The sequence below is a fragment of the Lepisosteus oculatus genome, chromosome 4 (assembly GCF_040954835.1).
Source record: "Lepisosteus oculatus isolate fLepOcu1 chromosome 4, fLepOcu1.hap2, whole genome shotgun sequence".
NCBI lineage: Eukaryota > Metazoa > Chordata > Actinopteri > Semionotiformes > Lepisosteidae > Lepisosteus > Lepisosteus oculatus.
The window spans coordinates 49,526,141-49,548,833 of record NC_090699.1 but is presented as its reverse complement, the minus strand read 5'-3'; the positions used below and the strand labels follow the sequence as shown (position 1 = coordinate 49,548,833).

Here is a 22,693-nt window from a genome sequence, read left to right as displayed (position 1 = left end):
GCATATCTTTAATAGCTTTTATTGTATATAACTAATTCTATGATAAGCTCTTTATTTGGAACTCAATTAGTTAAAACCCAGTTGAGAAGTACTCTACCTAACCAGAACATGCACTTACAGTAGCTGATCAAACAGAATTGTTTTTATGTAACCATATACAATAGCTAAATAAAACCATGATGATATGAGACAGGGTCTTCAAAATGCCATATACTTTCACAACCACTTGTCACAGCTTTGGAGCGGGAGAGTCGATTTAGAAAAATCACTTATTATTAATTAATAGAAAATAAATAGCAAGCTTTAATACATCTTCAACTGAAAAGCAAGTAATGTTCATGAAATATTAATATCTTGTTAGGAACAGTATTGTTTTTCTTACTACCTTTATTGCTGCATGGTATAATTAGTAACATTCAATAAGTCAAAGGTATAACACTAAAATTACACATTGATTTCTGTTTAAAGGGCATTTTGAAAAAAAAAGAGTGACCTGCAAAGACATTGTGATAAATATTGAACAAGCTTTATGATATGGAAGAAATAAATCAAAGCTTAATACATGGCACTGAGGCGTTTTTACCAAAATAATACTTTACAGAGGGCATTATAAATTAGAAACCTTGAATCGACTTCAGGAAGTGGGAATCAATTTTCCATGGCAAACAATAGGGATTGTGTTAACATACTTGGTCTACAAATATATTCTGTGATACTATATCCACGTAGCCTTCAGTTTCTCGTTTTGCCGATAGCATCAAAGTGGCAACTACACCATAAGGTACTGGCACATTCAAAATATAGTTTGTACTTTTTCACTGCTTTTTGTGATTGGAAAATGGGTTTGCCTGTGAGCTTTTGACCTCCAGTGCATTTAGTGACAGTTGATTATTTTTAGCTGTCAAGATGAGATGTACCATTTCAGCTGCAATAAAGAGGCCTGTGTACGATTACAGAAACTTGTTTTCAAGTTGAATATTCAATGTCAGTAGAACCTCCCTGGATTTCCACACCTCCATCTTGGTAAAAAAAAAAACAATCTTTAAAAGCCCTAAAGTCAAAGCACATGGATTCTTAAGATTCTAATTGCTTCTTATTTTAAAGTGATTTTGCTTCTACACCTACATTTATGCACCTACAGTAAGTGTTCTGAACATAGGGCTCTTTATCTATAATGACTATAAATTCCATTATCTAGTTGTTTTACCATTATAAAAATATAGTTAAAAAGATATTCCTGCAAAGCTTTTATAGGTGTCGATGTTTTTATTTTCTAAAAAGGATAAACAAATCCCTTCAAAATATTCAAATCTACTATATAATAAAGCAGTGGGGGCTGTTACCTTTCAGTTATGAAGCTATATTCTGTATTCCCATGTGTTGTTAATGATATAATTTGGAGAAGAATTATGTTTTATTTGCAAATCCAAGCTGATGATCTAAGATTATTCCACAGTTTTATTAACTGGTTGCAAAACATTACAACACATTTATAATATAGTATAGCATGAACCCACCCATGGATATATAACAGGCCTAAAAAATGGACACAATTTTATGACAGGATCTTTTAAAGATTCACTGCTTGTTCCTTAATCCTGCTACTCAAAAATGCTACTCATTTTCAAGAACTGAAAATCATGCTGTACCTCAAATATGAAACAGAGGACACAAGTGGAAACTACTTGCCTTTAAAACGGAGAACGGGGGCACAGTTGTGAAGGTATGGAACGAGCTACCCCAGCCATGCTACTGAAGTAAATATCCTGGTTTGTTTCAAGAATCAGGTCGGCAAGCCCTCTGGACCAATAATCCAGCAGCCATATCATCCTGCAACTCACAACTGGCGACCTACTGAAGCAAAGCAGGTGTGAGCCTGGTCAGTACCTGGATGGGAGACCTCCTGGGAAAAACTAAGGTTGCTGCTGGAAGAGGTATTAGTGGGGCCAGCAGGGGGCGCTGACCCTGTGGTCCATCTGGGTCCTAATGCCCCAGTATAGTGATGGGGACACTATACTGTAAACGGGTGCCGTCCTTCAGATGAGACGTAAAACCGAGGTCCTGACTCTCTGTGGTCATTAAAAATCCCAGGGCGTTTCTCGAAAAGAGTAGGGGTGTCCTGGCAAAATTTCCCATTGGCCCTTACCAATCATGGCCTCCTAATAATCCCCATCTATGAATTGGCTTCATTACTCTGCTCTCTTCCCCACTAATAGCTGATGTGTGGTGAGCATTCTGGCGCACTATGGCTGCCGTCGCATCATCCAGGTGGATGCTGCACATTGGTGGTGGTGGTGGTGGAGGGGAGACCCCATTACCTGTAAAGCGCTTTGAGTGGAGTGTCCAGAAAAGCGCTATATAAGTGTAAGCAATTATTATTATTAATAATAATAATAATAATAATAATAATAATAATAATAATCAACTAAATCTCCCAGATGGGCTACATGGACCAAATAGCCTCCTTTCATTCATTTCAAAGTTCTTATGCACTGGAATGCAATCATGCATAAGTACAAGAAGTGTGGCCTATTTATAGTACATGTAAAAAATGATCATTTCTATACTGAACATAATTCAAATCACAGATTTGTAGTCATCTAAAATTATTCTGTATATACACATATATTAAGAATGTATATTACGGATGACCAAATGCTTCCAGTGAATGCCTGAGGCTGATGGCACTTTCGTCTAGATCTGGGCTGCATGTGTGATGAAGCCCCAGATTTCATTATCTCCGAAGCTGAAATAAATAAGCACTAGGGAAAGCAATGATGCATTTTGGACCTTGTTTTTCTTTCAGAGCAGACAATTTCCCACAAAAGAAAAGGGTTAAAAAGACAGTGGCCCTGCCCTCCGCTCTTCCCAAGGGCAGATTACTTTTCAATATACTCAAAAAAATGTTCATCAATTACAGGGAATTGACTTGGGAAACAAAGTACATCAAATCACAAACTATAAACTGAAGTATGAACTGAATGTTCCAGAACTATGCAGTACAATGTGGAAATTATAGACACATAATTCCTGCATATACTCACTTTGCTGCACTGCACATTTTCAGCAACACACATTCACCAGTAGCGGGGGTACCAAATCAGAAAATTAATACATAATAGCAACATGGAACTATGCAAAACTAACCACGATATTAATTACCTAAACCAATATATACTCAAGTGTGTTTCCTTGCTTTCATGTTGTGATCTCCAAGCTTACTCCATCATACATCCTACATTACATGAGACAGAAAACTGAAGCTGAATTCCATTAATTTGAGCTGAATATAGTTGAGGCTAAATGCTGATAGAAGAGACAGTACTTTTCCCCACCTCTTCAAAGCCAAGATCTTCAGACAAAATGAGAAAAGTCTGGGGGCTTACTGAGAAAGCAGCTAAGTCAACATAAAGTAATGAGATCTTATTTACCCAGCTGTTAGGAAATGATTAGATGCTTAGGTCCTGATTTACCCAGCTGCATAGAGAACCCCAGCCAACACCATTTCAACCTCTGCGCACTTTTCTGTAGAAGTGTATAGCTTAAAATACAAACAAATATATTTTAGATTTTGACTTACTAACATCATACAATAATTCCAACAACTTAGAAATATAAAAGCTCAATACAAAAAGAAACATACTGTTTCTCCCAAGGATGCAGCAACCATGTGTGTGACTGGGGCCACATATGGAGATTCAGAACTGCCAAGCAGGGACTTCACACATTCATAGGTGACGAAAAACGCAGCCGCTGAAATGAAGCAGAACCATTCTGTTTAGGACCAATTAGTTAAATTACAGCAATTAATTAAACTGCTGGCAGTGAAAAGTCTGTTCTTGTTACGCCTGTGGTCTAAAAATTCATCTTGCTCCTCCATACTACTCAGGAACAACAGGCAACAGACCAAATCCTTCCTGGACCACAAACCCCTGTCCTTCTAAGTGAGATGCTGTGCACAGAGGGTTACAAACACAACTTCATCTGTGAAAGCAGACAATATTATACATTCCTTTTTTATTCTAATTTTGTTTTATGTACCTTAACCTATCGAGCTTGTATTTGTTCACAATAAGAAAAACAGGATGGAAGAAGACAGATTACAGATTTAAGTGTTATTTAAAGTCATTATTTCGTAAACATTTCTCAGTTCTTAAACTATCACACAGGATACAGGATCTATATGTGGCTAATTTTAATGTTTTGCTGGTCTAGATAGTCCTGTATCTGTAATTTGTGCCTTGTGTAAAAACTGGAAATGCACTGGCATGATCCTCTCAGCACTAAATGTCAGTTTCATTTTTCTAGATCCAGTTTTCACCTACCTTCTCATTGGAACCCTACTACAGATGCAGCCATTAAAAGTCATTACAGACATGTACTGGAGGTAATTGGCTACGGCGTCGCGCACTGCGACGCACGATGACGCGCAGTACCGCGGTACATGATTGGTTGACCGACAGGGGCATTCGTGGTCTGTTGGTCTGTCATAGAAAGATTTACAGTAAACGTCTTTACCGTGCCCATTTTAGTATTGAATATTTATATGGAATTTTACCACTGAAGGGAAATCTTAGTAGCTGAGCATAAAAAGAATAGGAGCATACTGTAACGCGTGTGAAGGCCATAAACGATATTAATTTTGGAACATAAACATACAGTATATGGCTGGTCTTGGTACTTTAAAGAAAAAATACACACTAGTATTCCATTTTCCCTAAACATTTTAAGCATCGAAGTCTTTAACTAACGAGATACCGGAGTCAACAAGCATACTTTTAGAATTTGATTAAAAGGGAATATAATAAGGAATCGCGTATCTAAAGAAATTAATAACGATATAATTATATTCATGTACCGCAACACAAGAATAGTACACGCTGTACATTGTCTGTTGATAATGTTTCTGTAGTGCTTTTTCGGCACTCTGCATGTGACCTTGCTGGTGGCGCTGTGGGTTAGGTTCCTGTTTCCCACGTCACACGGTCTGTGATCGAATCCCACTGGAACCATGACTTTTTTTTTTTAACAAACATTTCTTTTAAAAAATGAAACGTTTCCCTTGGTCAGAGATTAAATAAAACCTCACTCGCACCAAACAAATTTATATTTCTAAATATCACAACATGATCGAATTTAAGTCATTTTAATAACAATGAATAGTCACCTATGCGTTACAATATAAACATTTATATTGATTTAAATCGCGTTTTGATTTAAATCGTAAACGCGTGTTTAAATATATGTGTTCTTTGATTCACAATCAGACAAATGCAACATAAATTGATATCTTTGTCTTCTAAGTATCTTAATAAACTTTCACTATAACTTTCTCCGCGTTTAGATTTATTTTTCTTGGGATCAAACGTGGAAAGATTAGATTGTAATCGTTTTTATTTTTTAAATGCATTTTATAAAAGTGTAATCTATGCTAAAAAGTTGTACACCACCTGCTATAAAGATACATATTTTAATACTTTCGGGTTCGGATAGGACAGACATGAGAACTCAGACTTGCGCAGTTAAAGAAAGTTAAAGCCTTGATTTTATATATCACCTTTAAAAGTGGAATCTCAAAGCAAAGTAAATACCCAACACTGATTGTACCCATCTGTCATGCTAATAAAACACCTTGAATTGAATTGAATTGAGGGAGAGAGGGGGGGAGGGTGACCAAGAGAGCCAGGACAGACGGGCAAATAAGATACACTCCACAGACATTCACAACAGTGACATATCATAAAACGTTTGCACATATAGTTATTACTTGGTTTTCAAAGTGCAATGAAATACAATATTGTTGTTGTTGCTGTTATTGTTGTTTTTATCCTGTCAAGTGTTTTGAGAAGCCACCTTTAAAGGCGATATATAAAAGCACTGATTCTTATGGAATGTGTTCCGCCGGGGATTCAAAATTGTTTTTATTTTTTTTTAATTGCATATCTAAGGAAATAGCAGTATAACCTTTATGTGATATCACCTCAAGGACAGCACATACAAGGGTTAATTGCACAATGAACCGCACCAAGAAATTTAAAATAGTCTTCTTTAGGTGTGAGGGAAGGAGTGGATCGCAGCAGGCATAATCAGCAAATTAGGAAAACAAAGAACAGGACAGGTGAGACGTGTATCCAGAGAGCGAGTGATCAGAAAAAGGGACAGCTGTTACACTCAGGTTTTCGACGCAATTGTTTTAACTTGCTAATGCATCAGACACATTTCCTGGTGTCCTGGTATTAGCTCATCGGTATGGTGTAAGTTTTATCTGTACCATACCATACAGTATATAGGTACAGAATTCAAGCTGCACCACTGTATCGCTTTGGTAAGGAGACGGACAATGGCCAAAATCACAAAGACTCTCTCACACCAATAATGAAGATGAAAAGAAACGGGAAGTCAACACGGGACATTGTACAGCATTTGGCTTCGATGGACATCTTCATTTCTGAAAGCACAGTGAGACGACATTATAAAGGGGAGAGGAGGCAAAGAGAATCTAAACCGAGGACGATTCAAAGGTAAATAACTTTCTAAAAATACTTTTCTTGCATGTAAATACAACTAAGCACATTATTTTTAAATCTAACTGTTGATCTCTTTTTTTTCCAAGTCCTATTGTGCAAGCTATCGACAAACTGACTGATGAAAATGATGAGCTACCGGCGATGCAAGTCCAAAGACGGCTATGGGCTGACTTCGGTGCGACCGTTAGTCCGACATCGATAAGAAGAGTGCGCAGGAGGTTTGGATGGAGATACAGAAAAACCAACACATGCCCCATGATAAGGCTAAAAAACAAAGAGGAAAGACTCAAACAAGCGCTCCAATGGATTGAACAGAGGGAGGCATTTCAGGATGTACTTTTCACAGACGAAACAACAGTGGCTCTGGAACAGTTTTCAACAATGTCATTTTGCAAAAAGGGGAGATATGTGGACAAGCCAAAGCCCAAACAACCACTGAAGGTTCACGTCTGGGGGGGTATATCTAGAAGAGGCCCGGGACCACTTCTTATTTTCGAAGGAATTATGGACTGTGAATTCTTCGAGGAAGTCGTGGTCACACAGCATGCCGCCCCATATATCAGGGAGCACTTTGGATCAAGGCACCGTCTCTTTCAAGACAACGATCCGAAACACACAGCAGCAAGGGCGAGGCTTGTAGCAGAAGGAGTGAACTGGGTGAAAACTCCAGCCGAATCCCCAGATCTAAATCCGATAGAGATGGTTTGGCATTCGCTGAAAGACTACGTTCCGAAAACTGCTAAGCCCGTCACAAAGCAGGAACTGATCGATGCGATCTATAAATTCTGGGAGGAAGAACTGACCGAACAAAATTCAAAAGATCTAAAGTGCTACACCTAACTTTCTTAATTCGGTGAATTTAAAGCAGTGAACTACTGTAGGTGTAACATAACATTCAGAAATACAATCGAGAATAGTTTTGTGGTGTTTGTATAGATGAAACGTTCCTAAAACGTATAACGTAACAAAATTAAAGACGATTAAAATCTGTAATCTTTCCACTTGTACTGTATGTCATCGGAAAATACAAGAAGTTTCTGCTTTGTGTAAGGATGGTATCAAAAAGTAATCTAAGTGGTGAGAAAGCTGTGCTCAATGTATTTAAGGGACATAAAAGTAAAAGGAGATGCTTCATATTGCTTGACTAATTTTAAAAACTAAGTTATAAATGCAGACGCTCCCTCGGTGCCGCGCCAGGTGTAAATATCTAAATATACATTCGTCCCGGGCAGAGGCCGAAGAGCGCCCGGCTGGGGTGCGTGGAGAAGAGCAGAACAGGAGTGAAAGTGGTCAGGGCGGGGTTTAGGAAGGCCGCCGACCAGTGCGGCTGTTCCACAGTGAAGCGGGCATACAGTCTGGGCAGGTATAGATTACACTTTTCTAAAACGTATTTGAAAAATAAAAACAATTACAATCTAATCCTTCCACGTTTGATCCCAAAATCCCAAGAAAAATACATCTAAACGGGGAGAAAGCTATGCTGAAAGTTTAACAAGATACTTAGAAGACAAAGATACTGTATCAATTTATGTTGCATTTGTCTGATTATGGTTTAAAAAAACACATATAATTAAACACGCGTTTGCGATTTAAATCAATATAAATGTTTATATTGCAATGCATACTGTCCTTCTCTATAAAAATTTACTCTATTACAAATTTACAATTTGTTGATAATAGAAATGTTAGGTTCTCTAAAGCTTTGTGATAGTTGACCCACCCAGGCAGCAAAAGATCAGCTGCACTGGTAAGATGCGACACCAAAGATATGATTAATAACCTTTTAAATCTGAAGATAGATCCGAAGGGATCCCCCCCACACACACACACAATAGAAGCAGGAAGCAGAAGCAGGGACCGTTGTCAGAAGGGATGAAGGTGACTATTCATTGTTATCAAAAATGACTTAGATTCGATCATGTTGTGATATTTTGAAATATAAAAGTCAATTGATTGTCCATAATATTACTATTATATTTTTTTGAAGAAATGTTTGTTAAAAGAAAAGTCACAGCGCCAGCTGGATTTGAACACACAACCCGTGAGTTGGTAATCAGGCACTGTAGACCAGTGGGCTACAAGGGAAGTCACATGAAGAGAGAGGCAAAACAGCCCTACACAGCCCTGTCGCAGTACACAAATATAATTATATCTTATTAATTTCTTTAGATACGCAGTTCTTTTAATACAGTCTTTGCTGTGCTCTTGGGGATCCTTGTGATATTTCGAGCTCTGGTTGAATGATAAATGTCGCAGTTTAAATAATTTTCATAGTTAGAAATTATGGAACGCTCTGTTAAAAGCAAGGGAGTTTTTATGTCCATTGCAGTTTTTTTGCAACATGAATATAATTATATCGTTATTAATTTCTTTAGATACGCGATTCCATATTATATTCCCTTTTAATCAAATTCTAAAGGCATGCTTGTTGACTCCGGTATCACGTTAGTTAAAGACTTCGATGCTTAAAATGTTTAGGGAGAAATGGAATACTGGTGTGTATTTGTTATTTAAAGTACCGAGACCAGCCATATACTGTATGTTTATGTTCCAAAATTGATATCGTTTGTGGCCTTCACACGCGTTACAGTATGCTCCTATTCTTTTTTTGCTCAGGTACTAAGATTTCCCTTCAGTGGTAAAATTCCATATGAATATTCAATGCTAAAACGGGCACAGTGAAGACATTTACTGTAAATCTTTCTACGACCGACCAACAGACCACGAATGCCCCTGTCGGTCAACCAATCACGTAACGCGGTATTTTGCGTCATCGTGCGTCAGTCTGTACTGCGCACTTTGAATGGTTGCATCTGTAGTGGTAGGGCAATCCATAATGAATAAAAAATACACCTTTATTTATCAACGTATCAAACTAATAAACATTACAAATTTAAAACTAAAATTAGGCACAGTTGTAATTTAAGCGGCAGATATGGCATAGAGTGGTGGAGAGGCCTCTGGACTTACAGGCTGTAAAAATTATTTGAGCTCAGTTGTTCCAGTCAGCCAGCCCTATGACCTGGGACCAGCCCTGCTGGGGATACTTCCTGTGATGAACTGGGTGTACTTCACCCTAATAACCAGGGTGAGCTCTGATCTGATGCGTCACTGTGCTCTGTTATGGGCTTTGCCTCTGCCTAGGAATTAAGCAATTCGTTTTAACAACTGGGCGGCACAGGAACACAATGGTTAGTTAGCATTGCTACCTCGCAGAACTGGGGCCGTTAACTTAATTCCAGACCTAGGTGGCTGCCCATGTGGAGTTGGAACGTTTCTCTTGTGTTTGTGTATGTTTTATGTATGGACTGCCAGGGTGTATCCTGCTTTTCTTGCCTTAAGATTGGGTGTATCCCACCTTATCTGGCATACTTGCAGGCACCTCACTTACTTAAAAAGACAAATAGCTCTAGTGTGGAGACTGAAGGCTCACCAGTAGGAAAAGACCCCACAGCAGCTGAAAGGACTCCAGAGTAGACTCCTCTGAAACCACCTGCTTTGTAAAAGCCGTTTTGACTCTGCAGTCTGGTTTTGACGGTGTCCAGCGGATATAACACCAGGTCCACACACATCCCAGCACAACCCCCTGCCTGGGAACATAGACACAAATAAACAATGATTTATCTTTAATGGCTGGAAAATACAAAAAGGTGCAAAGTGATACAGTAAAGAAACAGGAGTCCAACAACATTTACACAGAACATTATTCAGCATTTCTTACATGAAGTAGTTCAAGTAGGGAGCTGCGTCAGCATGCGTAGGCTGCAAAGGAACAAGTAAATGCCATGCTAAAAAGAGAAGAAATGTTTCAGCTGTAGAGCCTTCTTTGGGCTGTGAATGGGTGTCCGAAACGAAACATCCGAAACGTTGCATTTCTTTTCTTCTCTCTCCAGCATGGAATAAACCTTTACTTCTTCCATTTCTTACATGAAGGCTGATATCAAGTGTTTTGAAAAAAAAAAGATTTTTTAATACAAAGACATCTTATTAAAACATAACACTGCACATAGTTAAGAGTAAAAAGCATATTAAGGGTACAACATTCAGAGTAAAAAATATTGAAATATGTACAGCTAATAGTCTCAAAACTCAATGACAAAATCTCATGATTGCACACAATTGCAAAAAATATGTAAACTGAATAAAGCCTTTTTATACAATTAGAACCATAGAAATTGTGTTTGTGTGTACAGACACAAAAGTCCCTATATACATGGCCACAGCTCTTTTTAATCCATATATCTATTTTGCATTAACTGATTCTTGAGTTCTACCTACAGAGCATCAGTATGCTTGCCCAGAAGGGAGACAATTTTATAAAGATCTACTGCTGAAGATCATATTACAGAGAAGTCAGGAAATCACAGGTTTTTAATTAAACTAATCAACAAACAAATTAATAAACTGATGCATCTGACAGTGCACATGCAAAACTGAAGAAAAGTAGACACTTTGAAATTCTGTCAAAATGCACATTTTAAAAAGTCCACATTGAGTATGAAGCACATTTTTTGTTGCACAATGTAAGAAATAAGCTGAACATGAACACTCATCTTTCAGAAGACAATTAAGAAGCCATTTCCCTGCTTTACTTTAAATGAGCATCACAATATACTAATAACTTGTAACTACAAATCATTGCAGGCTGTTATTATTAGGAAAATGGTGATCTTTTATAGCTTTTACACTGACATTTTATTGAACACATAACATTTCTTGTGAGATTCTGTCCCACTGCTCTTCTACAGCCAGGAAAAGCACATTGCTGTTCACTGGTCTCCAAACTATAGTTAGATACCATACATCTTCACCCTCCACATGGTCAATGGAGCTCAAGTCTGTTGAGTCAGGTCTCCTTCACATAATTATAACACTGTCATCTTGCAAGCACATCACTGATACATGAGTGGAATGAGAATGTGTGGTGTTTTCACACATCACATCAGACTAAGCCTGCAGTACGAGAAGAAGATGCGGTCCAAAGATTAGTGTTGCACCATGAAGCCAGCTTGTCAACAAGCACTACAAATGGAGCCACAACTAGACACATCTACCATCACACTTGGACCTCCTTATTGACTGGGCTGTTATTAACAATAATTGAATCATTTATGGCATCATTCTGCTGGTCTCTGCCACTGCCACTGGTAATATCCATAATGGTAGCCTACATACTGTAAAACACTGATTCATTGTTCAAGAGCAATAACTCCATTATCAGCAAGGCCTTCTGAAGTAACTTAGTCAAAGACTTGGTTTCTTTCTGTTTTTCTTTTCATGATTTCTACTGGGCTGGATATTCAACTTATTAAATCACTTCATCAGCCGTGCCTAATCAGCCTCAATAAGGAGGACTTATGCAACATTTAAAGTCTCTCAGTGTATCAGTCAAGAACAATCAATGTATCAAAATTACGCCAAAAAATAATATCCCAAATCTTAGTTATTCTAAAAACCAAGATGCGTAGTGTTAATGCCTTTCTCGATTTTCAGCATCAAATTAAAAGTTTGCCTCGTTTATTTTTTAATGTTTCTTGTTAAAATACGTTCATTCCCCATACGAAAATGAATCCCCATTCCTGAGTGTCTCTTATTCTTGAACTGACTAGACACTATATCTTTGCTTACTTTTTCCAGGTAATTAGCTTAAAATTAGAGTATAATTGTGTAATTTTTTATTAGCTAAAAACAGTCCAAACATCGTCAGATTCAAACAATGAAGCAGTAAATCGACGTTAAATGACTGAAACGAAAAAGTATGTTTTTCAGTTGGTGACATTTACTTTTATCTGCTTTTAGGTTTTGATCAACAAGTAAAATATTTTACTTGTATCACAGACACATCCAAGGGCTTAAAGTTACAAATAAAAATAACATTTTATTTCTGATAACTTGTTAAACGCCTTGGTTGCACAGCCTTGGTTAAACACTTTTATATTCACAAACATGTCATTAGACTTATCTGCAGAAACCTCTTCTCGTATTACTCCGTGTAGCATCGCACAGAACACGTTTTAATTCTTAGCGTTTGACAAAAACAATTCTATCGCGTTTACCACAAGTGATGCAGAGAATTCTCTTCCTTCCATCTTTCACGGAGCTAGCACAATCCACACTGCACTATCCTTCACCTGCATTCTCACAGATCTTACTCAATATCCGCCAGATTCAGTCAAAAAAAAAAGCATTGACTTAAGGACGCCGCCATGTTGACGTGACCCCAGAGGAAGGACATCCGGGACACTAGCGTATGATCAACAACTCCACGTGTTTCTCCGGGAATGTAAAAATACGTTTAATATTTTGCGGTATGTGTATACAGAAACGAGGGCATATGTTATATAACTGTTACCTGTATTGTTTAGGGGAGAGTAGTACCACGAAATATGTCTACAAGGACACTGGAATCTGGTTGACTACTATATTGTAGTCAAGGTTATTATTAAAGCAAAATAAACATTTCCCTTTCTCCAAACTCAGGCCTTAAGGCTACAATGTTCCATTTCGTTGGGGATTTTTTTGTGAAAAGGAAATAAGTCCGGTGCTATCCTGTTAGGAAAATCTCGTGGTTCTTTTGCTGAAACACTGTTTAAGTTTTTTTAGAAAGAAGTGAGCTGGAAATGTAAAAGACATGCCTAACTGACTGAGACTGAAAATCAAACTCTCTTCGGCTGACGCTGTTTTGGAGACCAGTTTATACGGGGTGTAGTACAGGATTACTTGTACTCCGGACAATTAAAGTGATCGAAGAAGAGAAAACAAACTAAAAGTTCCTTTGCTTGACAGATCCACAGCGAATCGGGGCAGTCTTGAAAGTGACTTGGCTTTATGAACAGGTATAAAATACACAGCAGCTCAAAATGGTCTTACAGGGTTTGTAGCTGTTTGGAAACTGCTATTCTGTATTTATTTAGGCGGTTTGACCTTTTCTGATGGGTTGCTTGATACGAGGCTGAAGTTGGCTTCTTATTCGCGTTTTTCGTTCCACCTTAAATGCTGCTGCTGTGAAGTTAGGCATTAGGCTGCCCAATAATATTGTCATGATAACTAAAAAAATATCGTGTAAGGTAACAATTTTACATGAAAGCTATTACCCCGTAATGTATGATTTGCATTATGTACTTGCTTTGTCTTTTGTTTCCATAATTATGTCCAGTATTATATATCAAATGAAAAAGTCTAAGTGTTAAGATAATCTGCTAGTGCTGTTCTGATTGCACTTCTTCATGTAGTAGACGTATAAATAATAATAATAATATTTTTTTATTTATAAAAATAATAGTTTTCCACACCTATTTGTTTTCACAATGATATCGTTAATAGTGACCCAAAATCGGGGTTCTTTTCTGTTGTAACATGATATTGTAACGCCCTCGCCTGGTAGTGAGGAGGAAGCGCCCCTAGGCTCTCGTAGTACCGCTGGGCATGCTGGGAGTGGTAGCCGGGGAGAGTCTGAGGGTCAGCACGATGACCAGCGGCTGACCCTACCTGTGTACATAATGTCCTAGTAATTCTAGTGCCCTGTGTAGTCTTGTAAAAGTATAGCGTGTTGTTAGGTAATTACCACCCTAAAGAAGTGTACGTGTTCCGTCAGTCTCCTCATATGCGTGTAACTCTTGAGCTTGGTTTTGTGTGGTTGTTAACGAAAAAGCTACCGCTTGGTTGGTCAATCGCGTCTCCACTGTTCTTTTGTTCTGAAAATAACCTGTAAACGCTACAATATATTTTGTATACATACGCACCATTTTTATACAAATCATTGTATTATCATTGGTAAATGACAGACTTGTTTTTATATTTTTCTTGTAAACAGTCCTTGCTTGATAAAATATGGCATTTGTAATGTGTGGACATGTGATAGTTCGTTGGTTTGAAACAAATGTCATGTTTTAAAAGCCAAACTGAAAGCTGTCAACGTGACACAAATATAGATTTAAATGAGACAACTGTTCTGAATGTAGTATCTGCACATTACCACAAAGGCAATTGTCCCTAATAGGCGTCACAGTAATTCAGAGTCTATTCTAAAAGCAAAGGGCAGCAAGGTGAGTTTATGTCTAGGATGAGACACCAGTCCACATCCGGGGAGATACACAAGGACAGTTAAGAGACGTCAGTTAACCTAGCCAGCACATCTTAAGGAGGCAGGAGGAGATCCATATGTATACTCCATATGGAATTATGGAATGTGGCACTGTTTGGAATTGAATCTAAGACTCTGAACTGTGAGTCTCCAATGGTAACCATCACATCTGCCTATTCTGCTTGTACATTGATTTCACAATAATGGAAAAACATTTTATATTGTAAAGCAACGGGGGCTCAGGCGGGCGCCCTTGCTGCTCTGGTAAGCCGGCTCTTACACAGTACCTGTCGGCCGTAAGCGTTACAATATTAACACAAACGTGTCTTTATGCAAGTATGCAACACAAAACCCAAAACAACACAAAAACATTTAAAACATTAAAGCTTTCAATCTTGTTACAGTAATATTTTATTATTCATAATACACTTAGACTTCTCTTTATTTGTTAACTGTGTATCAACTGTAAGTGAAAAAGTGTATATACCAGACAGCTTCAGTTCTCACCAGAATTGGTTTTATTTTGTTAAAAACATTCACTTTCATTCATAGTAATTTCAAACTCATGTTTATTTGTCATTCCACCCATATACAAGAATACAGTAGAACGAAAAATCGTTCCTTCTCGTCCCCGGTGCAAATATAGACAGGACAGAAAGGACACTGACATACTGTAGACATTGTAGACAGGTTTTTTTTTTCTTATAAAATATACTTTATTCTGAAAAAAATGATTGTGGTGATTGTCCATTATCAATCCTTGCAAGTGTGGGCGGATTTGCGCTATGATGAGAGTCCCTCCAAACCCCACCACTTGCTGTTAACCATTAATCCCTGTACAGGGTCCATAGTCCTTTCCAGCGCTCCCTAGCCATGGGGAAACCCCATTTGGCTACTTCGCGCTTCATCCTCCCCCTGAGGTCCGCCAGGATCTTCTCCTCCAGCTCTCTCGCTCCCCACTCGATGTTGTGCCGGATGAGATTGTTCCTCGCGTCCCACAGGCCTTTTTTAGTGAGGGACAGCAGCAGCCACATCAGGAACTGCGTCCCCTTGTCCAATCCGGTAGGTGCCAGCCCCAGCAGAATGTACTGGTAACTGAGCACCGCACCCGTCCCCAGGAGTTGCATGGTGTTGTCCATTCTGCCCCACACCGCCTTGGCGAAGGGGCAGCTCCAGAACATGTGCTCCTGAGTCTCCTTGACGAAACATGTGTCCCGGGGGCAATGCGGGTTCCTGGTAAGCGAGTGTCTGTAGAGGACCTCTCTGGTGGCCAGTCTCTTGTGTACAGCCATCCAGTTGAGGTCCTTCAGTTGATTGTCCAGTTCTTTAGGCTGCGTCCTTTCCCAGACTTGTCTGGGAACTTGCAGCCTTTCGTCGTAGACTTTCATTGTAGACAGGATACACATAGTGCAGATAGTGCAAATTACAAGGTAAATAATACAATATACACAACACACTGGGGATTTAAACCCTGTTTCTGGATTTGGAGTGGGTGCAAGTAGATTCCAGGGTGTTGAGTCTGACAGCCCACAGGAAGAAGCTGTTACAGTCTGGTGGAGCTAGCCCATACACTGCGATATCTTTTCCCAGATGGTAGGAGGGCAAAGAGTTTATGGGAGGGGTCATCTGCTATTCTGGAGGCCCTGTGTATGCAGCGTTTATCATGACAGAAATAGAATGGAGGGAGGGAGGCTCCAATGATCTTTTCAGCTGTTTCAACAATTCGTTGCAGGGTCTTGTGGTCTGAAGTGTTGCAATTCCCAAACCAAACAGCCTTACAGCTGGTTAACGTGCTCTCAATGGACACTCTACACTTTCTGTAGAAAGTGGTAAGAATGGGCAGAGGAAGGTTTGCTCTCCTCAGTTGCCGCAGGAAATAGAGACGCTGCTGTGCTTTCATGGCAAAGGAGGTGGTATTGAGGGACCAAGTGAGGTCATCAGTAATGTGTACACCAAGAAACTTGGTGCCTCTAACTGTCTCCACGGGAGAGCCATTGATGTACAGTGGGAGTGATCAGCGTGGGTCCTCTTGAAGTTGAGACATAGGTTGTTGTTTGTGCACCAGCTCACTAGTTGCTCCACCTCCTCTCCGTATGGTGACTCATCATTGTTGCTAATGAGGCCCACCACTGTCATGTCATCAGCAAACTTGATGATGCAGTTTGAACAGGCAGTACAGTCATGAGTCATCAATGTGAACAGCAGTGGACTGAGCACTGAGCACATTAAAAATAAACAGAGTTTAACGACAGGAAATTGATTCCAGTTGTCAGATCACGTATACGCATGGGGGTTCCGGTGCTCATTGTGATGGTGCTGGAGATGTTATTACCGATCTGGACTGTCTGAGGTCTCTCGGTCAGAAAGTCCAGAATCCAGTTACAAAGGGAGGTGTTAAGCTTCAGCAAGCTCAATTTTTCTGTCAGCTTCTGGGGAATGATTGTATTAAATACTGAACTGAAGCCAATAAACAGCATTCTTACATAAGAGTCTTTCTTATCCAGGTGGGACAGGGCCAGGTGAAGGGGAAGAGATACAGCCACTGGTTGGGGCGGTATGCAAACTGAAGGGGGTCCAAAGGGGTAGAGAGTCTGGAATTGATGTGGCTCATGACTAGTCTCTCGAAGCACTTCATGATAATTGGAGTTCCACGTGATGATAGTCATTGAGGAAGGACATGGCTGACTTCTTCGGCACTGGTATAATAGTGGTGGACTTGAAGCATACGGGGATGACTGCCTGGCTCAAGGAGATATTAAAAATATCTGTGAGGATGTCGGCTAGCTGTACTGCATATTCCTTGAGCATGCAACCAGGTATATTATCAGTTCCAGCAGCTTAACATGGATTAACTTTGGCTATTGTCCTCCTTACATTAGCTGCAGACAGGAAAAGCACCTGATGGTCAGGAGAAAGTGTGTTTTTTCTTGCAGGCACAATGTTCATTGCTTCAAATGATAATCATACCCACTATATATACTGATGGAAAAAAGAAATGCAACACCTCCCATCTGTGTGGAGCAGGCTGAACAGTGACTTATCCATGAAGAAGATCTGATGCCACTGCTGAGTCCATCGCAGCCTCTGTCTGTCCCAAGCCAGTCCGGTGTGACATCTAGGAGGTGTGAGCAGTGGATGTCTGACAGGGCACCTTGCTCTAAGGCCAGCAGCATGGAGCCTCACTGTCCTGTCACTGATGCAGGCATTGTGTCTACCGGTAGTTTCAGCACCAGTACGGGTGGCAGATCTGAAACTATCTCCCAGATGAAAGTCTGATGTGTCGCTCCTGCTCTGGTGTGGTCATTTGAGGGTGACTGGATCTGGGACAGTCATCTATCCTGCCTGTCTGCTGAAACCTTCTCTGGAGTCAGGACACAGTGTAGCAGCTTACTCCATAGTGTCGCACAATGCTGGGACATGATATGCCTGCCTGCAGAATGCCAATGGCCCTCTCCCTTGCTTCTGGTGACATTTGAGGCATTATGGAAGGCACAGAAAAGTGTGGCCTTTTTCTTGCAGTGACTTAAGCTTTGAATTAAGGCCTTTTTAAAGGTGATCTGATTAGGCATTGTTCCACCTGGACCTTGTTGGGTAAAAATGCACCGAATGAGCTTTTGTGTGATTGGCAAGCTGCAATGCCTCACTGCACAAGCTGTATTGCTGGTCAGAGGGCCTAAAACTTTTTGTTAAAGTACATAAGCTATAGCTAAAGTATTCTCATTCCAGAAAATGTTGCATTTCATTTTTCCATTAGTTTATATATAGATTCATGATACAATATAACAAGTACAGCGGGCTATAATGTTTTGACTAGTATTATTAAAACTATACACTGCATTGTGTTTTCAGCCAAGCAATTAGAATTGGACTTCATAGTTTAATGTTATCAAATAAACCAAGCAGCGGTGGTTCTGGTCAGTACTGGGTACAAGAGACATCTAAAGTGCTGAACTTCATTGGTGACCAAATTCTGTTTTCTTCAAAATAATTTCTAAAATGGTTTGTCCTCCTTGATGAAACATTATGTCATTATGAAACCAGTTAGAATTTATTTGATAAGGAAATGAATGTGAATATGCAAAAAATTATAAAAAAGAGTCCATGCAAATGGAGATATGAAAAAAGTATAGTAAATTACAAGAAACGGCTTTACATTGACAGAAAGTTACGTTAAAGGTGGCTTGCAAGAAACTAGTTATAATTTCCTAAATGGAAAAGTAAAGTTTATTCCAATTGTTTCCTGTAACTTGACATGCATGCCTGACACCTCTGGTGTTTATGGCAGGAGGCTTTGTAAACTGACTGTTTTAACTGACAATGTTTTTGTTAAATGAATAAGAAATAAAGGGAATGACTTAAAATATATCATAAGTGTTACACAGAATGTAAAAACAGAAACAGAACATACAAAATAAATATGGTTTTGTTGCTTTTCATAGAATTAAACTGATTATTTTTGCTTGACGGTGTAAACAACAGGAATCATCATGAACTTGTGAAGAGGGTTGTGGGATTCTGCACCCAGTTTTCATAAAAGCATATTCTGGTGGTGTACTTTTGTAGTAATGAAGAGAAATAACAACAAAATACCAACAGTAATAGGAATCAAGCTTGGGAATCTACAGTGTATACAATGAACATGGTGAAACTACTTTAAATCTGCAGAAACACAATGAAAATTTACTGTGATAAATGTTAAAGAAAATATGGTATTATTCCATAAAAACTAGAAACTGAGCTAAATACCTTAGTGTTCCTGAAACAGTTAGAAATGACCTTCAGATTTTTAAAACATTTTTTCCCTTTACACCTTTAACACTTGGTTTCAATTTGTCAAAGGAGACAAAAACACAATGTTAAATTTCACATCTGAAACAGGAAGAAACCTCAGGCCTGCTTCTGTGGCCGAGTTGAAGACCTCTTGGGAAATATAGATGCTACAACGAAGGCTCTGCTTTTGGCTGTGTGAAAAATCTGAGATGAGGAGACGTTATTACTTGTGCGTGCTTCTGAGTGCAGGAAAAGCAATGAACAATCATCTCCACCTGACATAAGATGTAGCGAAACCTATCCACATGTCTCCTTGACTTTAATTTTAAAAGACACTTGGAATGAACAGCGCCTGTTCGTATTGTCTTGATTTAGAAATAACCTTATGTTTTTTTACAGCCAATATAAGCTATTTATTCAGATGCGTTGTTACATGTTTTTTAAAAATATTTTGGAGTATCCATGCCTTTTCAGTGATAAATGACACTGAAATGTCCAGAAGATTTTCTTAGTCTTAGATTAAAGTGTATCATACTCTGCAAACTTTCTTAATCATTTTTTCCCCAAATTCTGAATGAATTGAATTAACATTACAGGCCCCTTTTATGTTTTTACTCAGTTTAAAGAGAGAAAATTCATTGCATTGTGTTATTAATGTGAGAAGTGTCTTCACAATCGTAATGATGGAAAAATCCTTGATTGTATTGCTACCATTGTATTTTTTCCTATAAAACATTGCCTTCTATGTAGGTATAAGCTGCTAATATGTTGTGCCTATTTTAAAATTTCAGCAATGCACATTTCTTGTTCTTGCAGTCCTGTAACCCACAGACATTAAGTTAGAAGAACTGATGCACTGTGTACTTTATACATGAAGCAATCTTTAAATTTTTTTCACGCCATGAACTGCCTTTAGTTTCATTGACTGTTTGAAGTTATTGGCTTCCTTGACAGCTAGGCAGCTATGTAAATATGGAAAAAGCTGAAGGCGTTTGATGTCCTGTCAAGAGTTGTAGCTGCAGTTTTTAAGAAAACTGTCTTAGCCCTTTGCTTTGTGTGGGCTGAGATTTAATCTTTGCAGTTTATCACCCTACCACTGTGCGGAACGAGTTTCCTTGTAATGTCATTTAAATGTGCATTCACCAGATCCTTGGGTCTGTCTATCACCTGTTTAAAGCGGCTGGCTCAGGCCACCTCTCTTCCACGTTGAAAATGGAACAAAAAAACGAGGCCATTGATTACTTCTCAGCTGTGGCACACTAGGTAATTGTAGGCCTCAACTCCAGCCTGTCTCAGACAGAAAAGCTTACAATTGGTAATATTTTGAGTTATATACTTGTCAGTTAATAAGAAAGTGTGGGCAGTTTATTTACATTCTAGATAATCTGGTTTCTCAAGGATTTCTCGCTGTGGGAAGAAAGTGGTGCAGTGATTAGCATTGCTGCTTCATCATGTTGGGGTGCTGTGTTTAATTCCTAGGGTGCTTACTGTGTGGAGTTTCTATGTTCTCTCCGTGTTCATGTGAGTTTCTTCCAGGTGCTCTGGTTTTCTCGCAAACTCCAAAGACGTACTGGCAGGTTAATTGACTTTTGAACAAAATCAGCCCCCGTGAGATTGTATGCCTGTCTGTGTTTACAAAATCCATGCAGATAGAACCCCCTCAGGTTTGGAACTAAATACAGGGCCCCAGTACTGTGAGACAGTAAAGCTCACCACTGTGCCACTATACTGTATATGCAACCTATTTTGATAAATCAGTACATTGGGTGTTTGTCAGTGGGTGTTTGCTGTAATATTAGAATAACATAATGACATTGTATAGTACTCTGTGTTCATGGTGCTGAACAGCCCAGTTAGATGATGCCCTACCAATAGTATTATTCTTTGCCATCCATTTATAGGCAGTTTTAGTTCTTTTAAATGTCCAGTGTGGCCCATGGCTAAATGCTGGTTGAGAATCACTGCTGTATAATGTCCCATTGTGCTGCTGATTCCTAGACACACTCATTCTGTTTTATTTAACCTGTAAAGTACTGTTCTACCCTGGGATCCTATTGTGGGGAGGCTTGTGCAGTCTTATCTGCCATTTTTCACTGTAGCTGGTATGCCACTTCCAAACACGCTCTGTGGCATTGTGGTTCTTTTATTTATCGCCTCCTGTCAAATGAGCAGCAGTTCTCCATTAGGGGGGGCAGCACCCCGTATTCATCTGAGCCACAACGATGTCTTAAATGAGCAGGCCTTGTCTGGCTCCATGTGCCCAACATTCATCTTCTTGATGTGTTGCTCAGAGGGATCCCTTTGGTCCAGTGGAACCAGCTGTGGGAAGAAAGAGATTGGCTTTTGTCTCTCCTTTCCCATTCCATAATGTACAGAGAGCGAAAATTAAGTTTGTTTATTCCTTGAAGTACCATAATAGCAGACTGAAGCCCTTAGACATTCTAGGGAATACAGTTTAATCCATCAAGAAACTGTACCTCCAAGGGTTTTATTGTACCCTTGGAGATACAATTGTATTTTGCTTATATTTAACTTTTTATACCTTTTTTATTCTGTTCTTGCTGTTGTAGCTCCTTGTTTTGCACACTGAGAGTATCTGCACACGAATGGCACTATTCACTGTATTCTAGATAGGTATGTACTGTAACCTGCTTGCTAGGTTGTGTGCTGAACTGCCATTTTAAAAATTCATGTGTATACGTTCACGTAAAGGTTAGAAGACCTTTACCTATCAATCCAGGTTAATAATTATGCCAGGATCATTTTGAAAATTATTTTTAATATCTGTGGGGAAAAAAATACCTGTTTTTTTTAAACTGCATACATAAATGTTCCTTGGTGCGTATGACAGTGAAATATTTGACCGACCTGCAAAACAAGTGTTCATAATATTGTCAAAAGCGCTTCCTGCAATATGACATTTGAACATTTTTTAAATTATCTGACATTTTAAGTTCTAAGATTCAAACAAGGTCATTTTGTCCTTCTTTGAAAGTCATTATAATACTAATTACGTTTCTTGTTCCTTCCCTAATAATAGTGCTGTCCACAGGTCAGCCAATTTGGGCTGAATTGATTTAATCTTATGGGCAGGATTGATTTTTGTCAGTTTGTTTCAGTGATGTTTTTGTCCCCCAGTACTAATCAATGAGGTAAGAAGGTAATCTATCATAATGTCATATCTTGTTCTTTGGTTAGCTGTTGTTGTTTATACATCTTAACATACATTTTAAAAGATGTCCCTTCTGTCTCAGATCCACAATGCAACATCATTTGCGCACCCAATATGATCATTTTCCTTCAGTGGAAACAA

The 22,693-nt window shown here is 39.0% G+C and overlaps 1 protein-coding gene and 1 long non-coding RNA gene across 2 annotated transcripts in view; one reads left to right on the top strand and one right to left on the bottom strand.

The window, feature by feature from the left end:
• slc25a26 (solute carrier family 25 member 26) overlaps nucleotides 1-12,819 on the bottom strand; it is a 71,922-nt gene extending 59,103 nt beyond the window's left edge. The window contains exons 1-3 of the mRNA XM_006630652.3: nucleotides 12,584-12,819; nucleotides 9,961-10,117; nucleotides 3,644-3,753 (exon numbers count right to left, since the gene is read on the bottom strand). Coding sequence (XP_006630715.2) covers nucleotides 3,644-3,753; nucleotides 9,961-10,117; nucleotides 12,584-12,616 — 300 coding nt within the window. The 5' untranslated portion in view covers nucleotides 12,617-12,819. The remainder of the gene's footprint in view (nucleotides 1-3,643; nucleotides 3,754-9,960; nucleotides 10,118-12,583) is intronic.
• The window catches only part of LOC107077368 (uncharacterized), a 38,770-nt gene continuing 28,841 nt past the window's right edge, over nucleotides 12,765-22,693 (top strand). Inside the window, exon 1 of the long non-coding RNA XR_001478414.2 lies at nucleotides 12,765-12,835. This is a non-coding gene — a long non-coding RNA (uncharacterized lncRNA). The remainder of the gene's footprint in view (nucleotides 12,836-22,693) is intronic.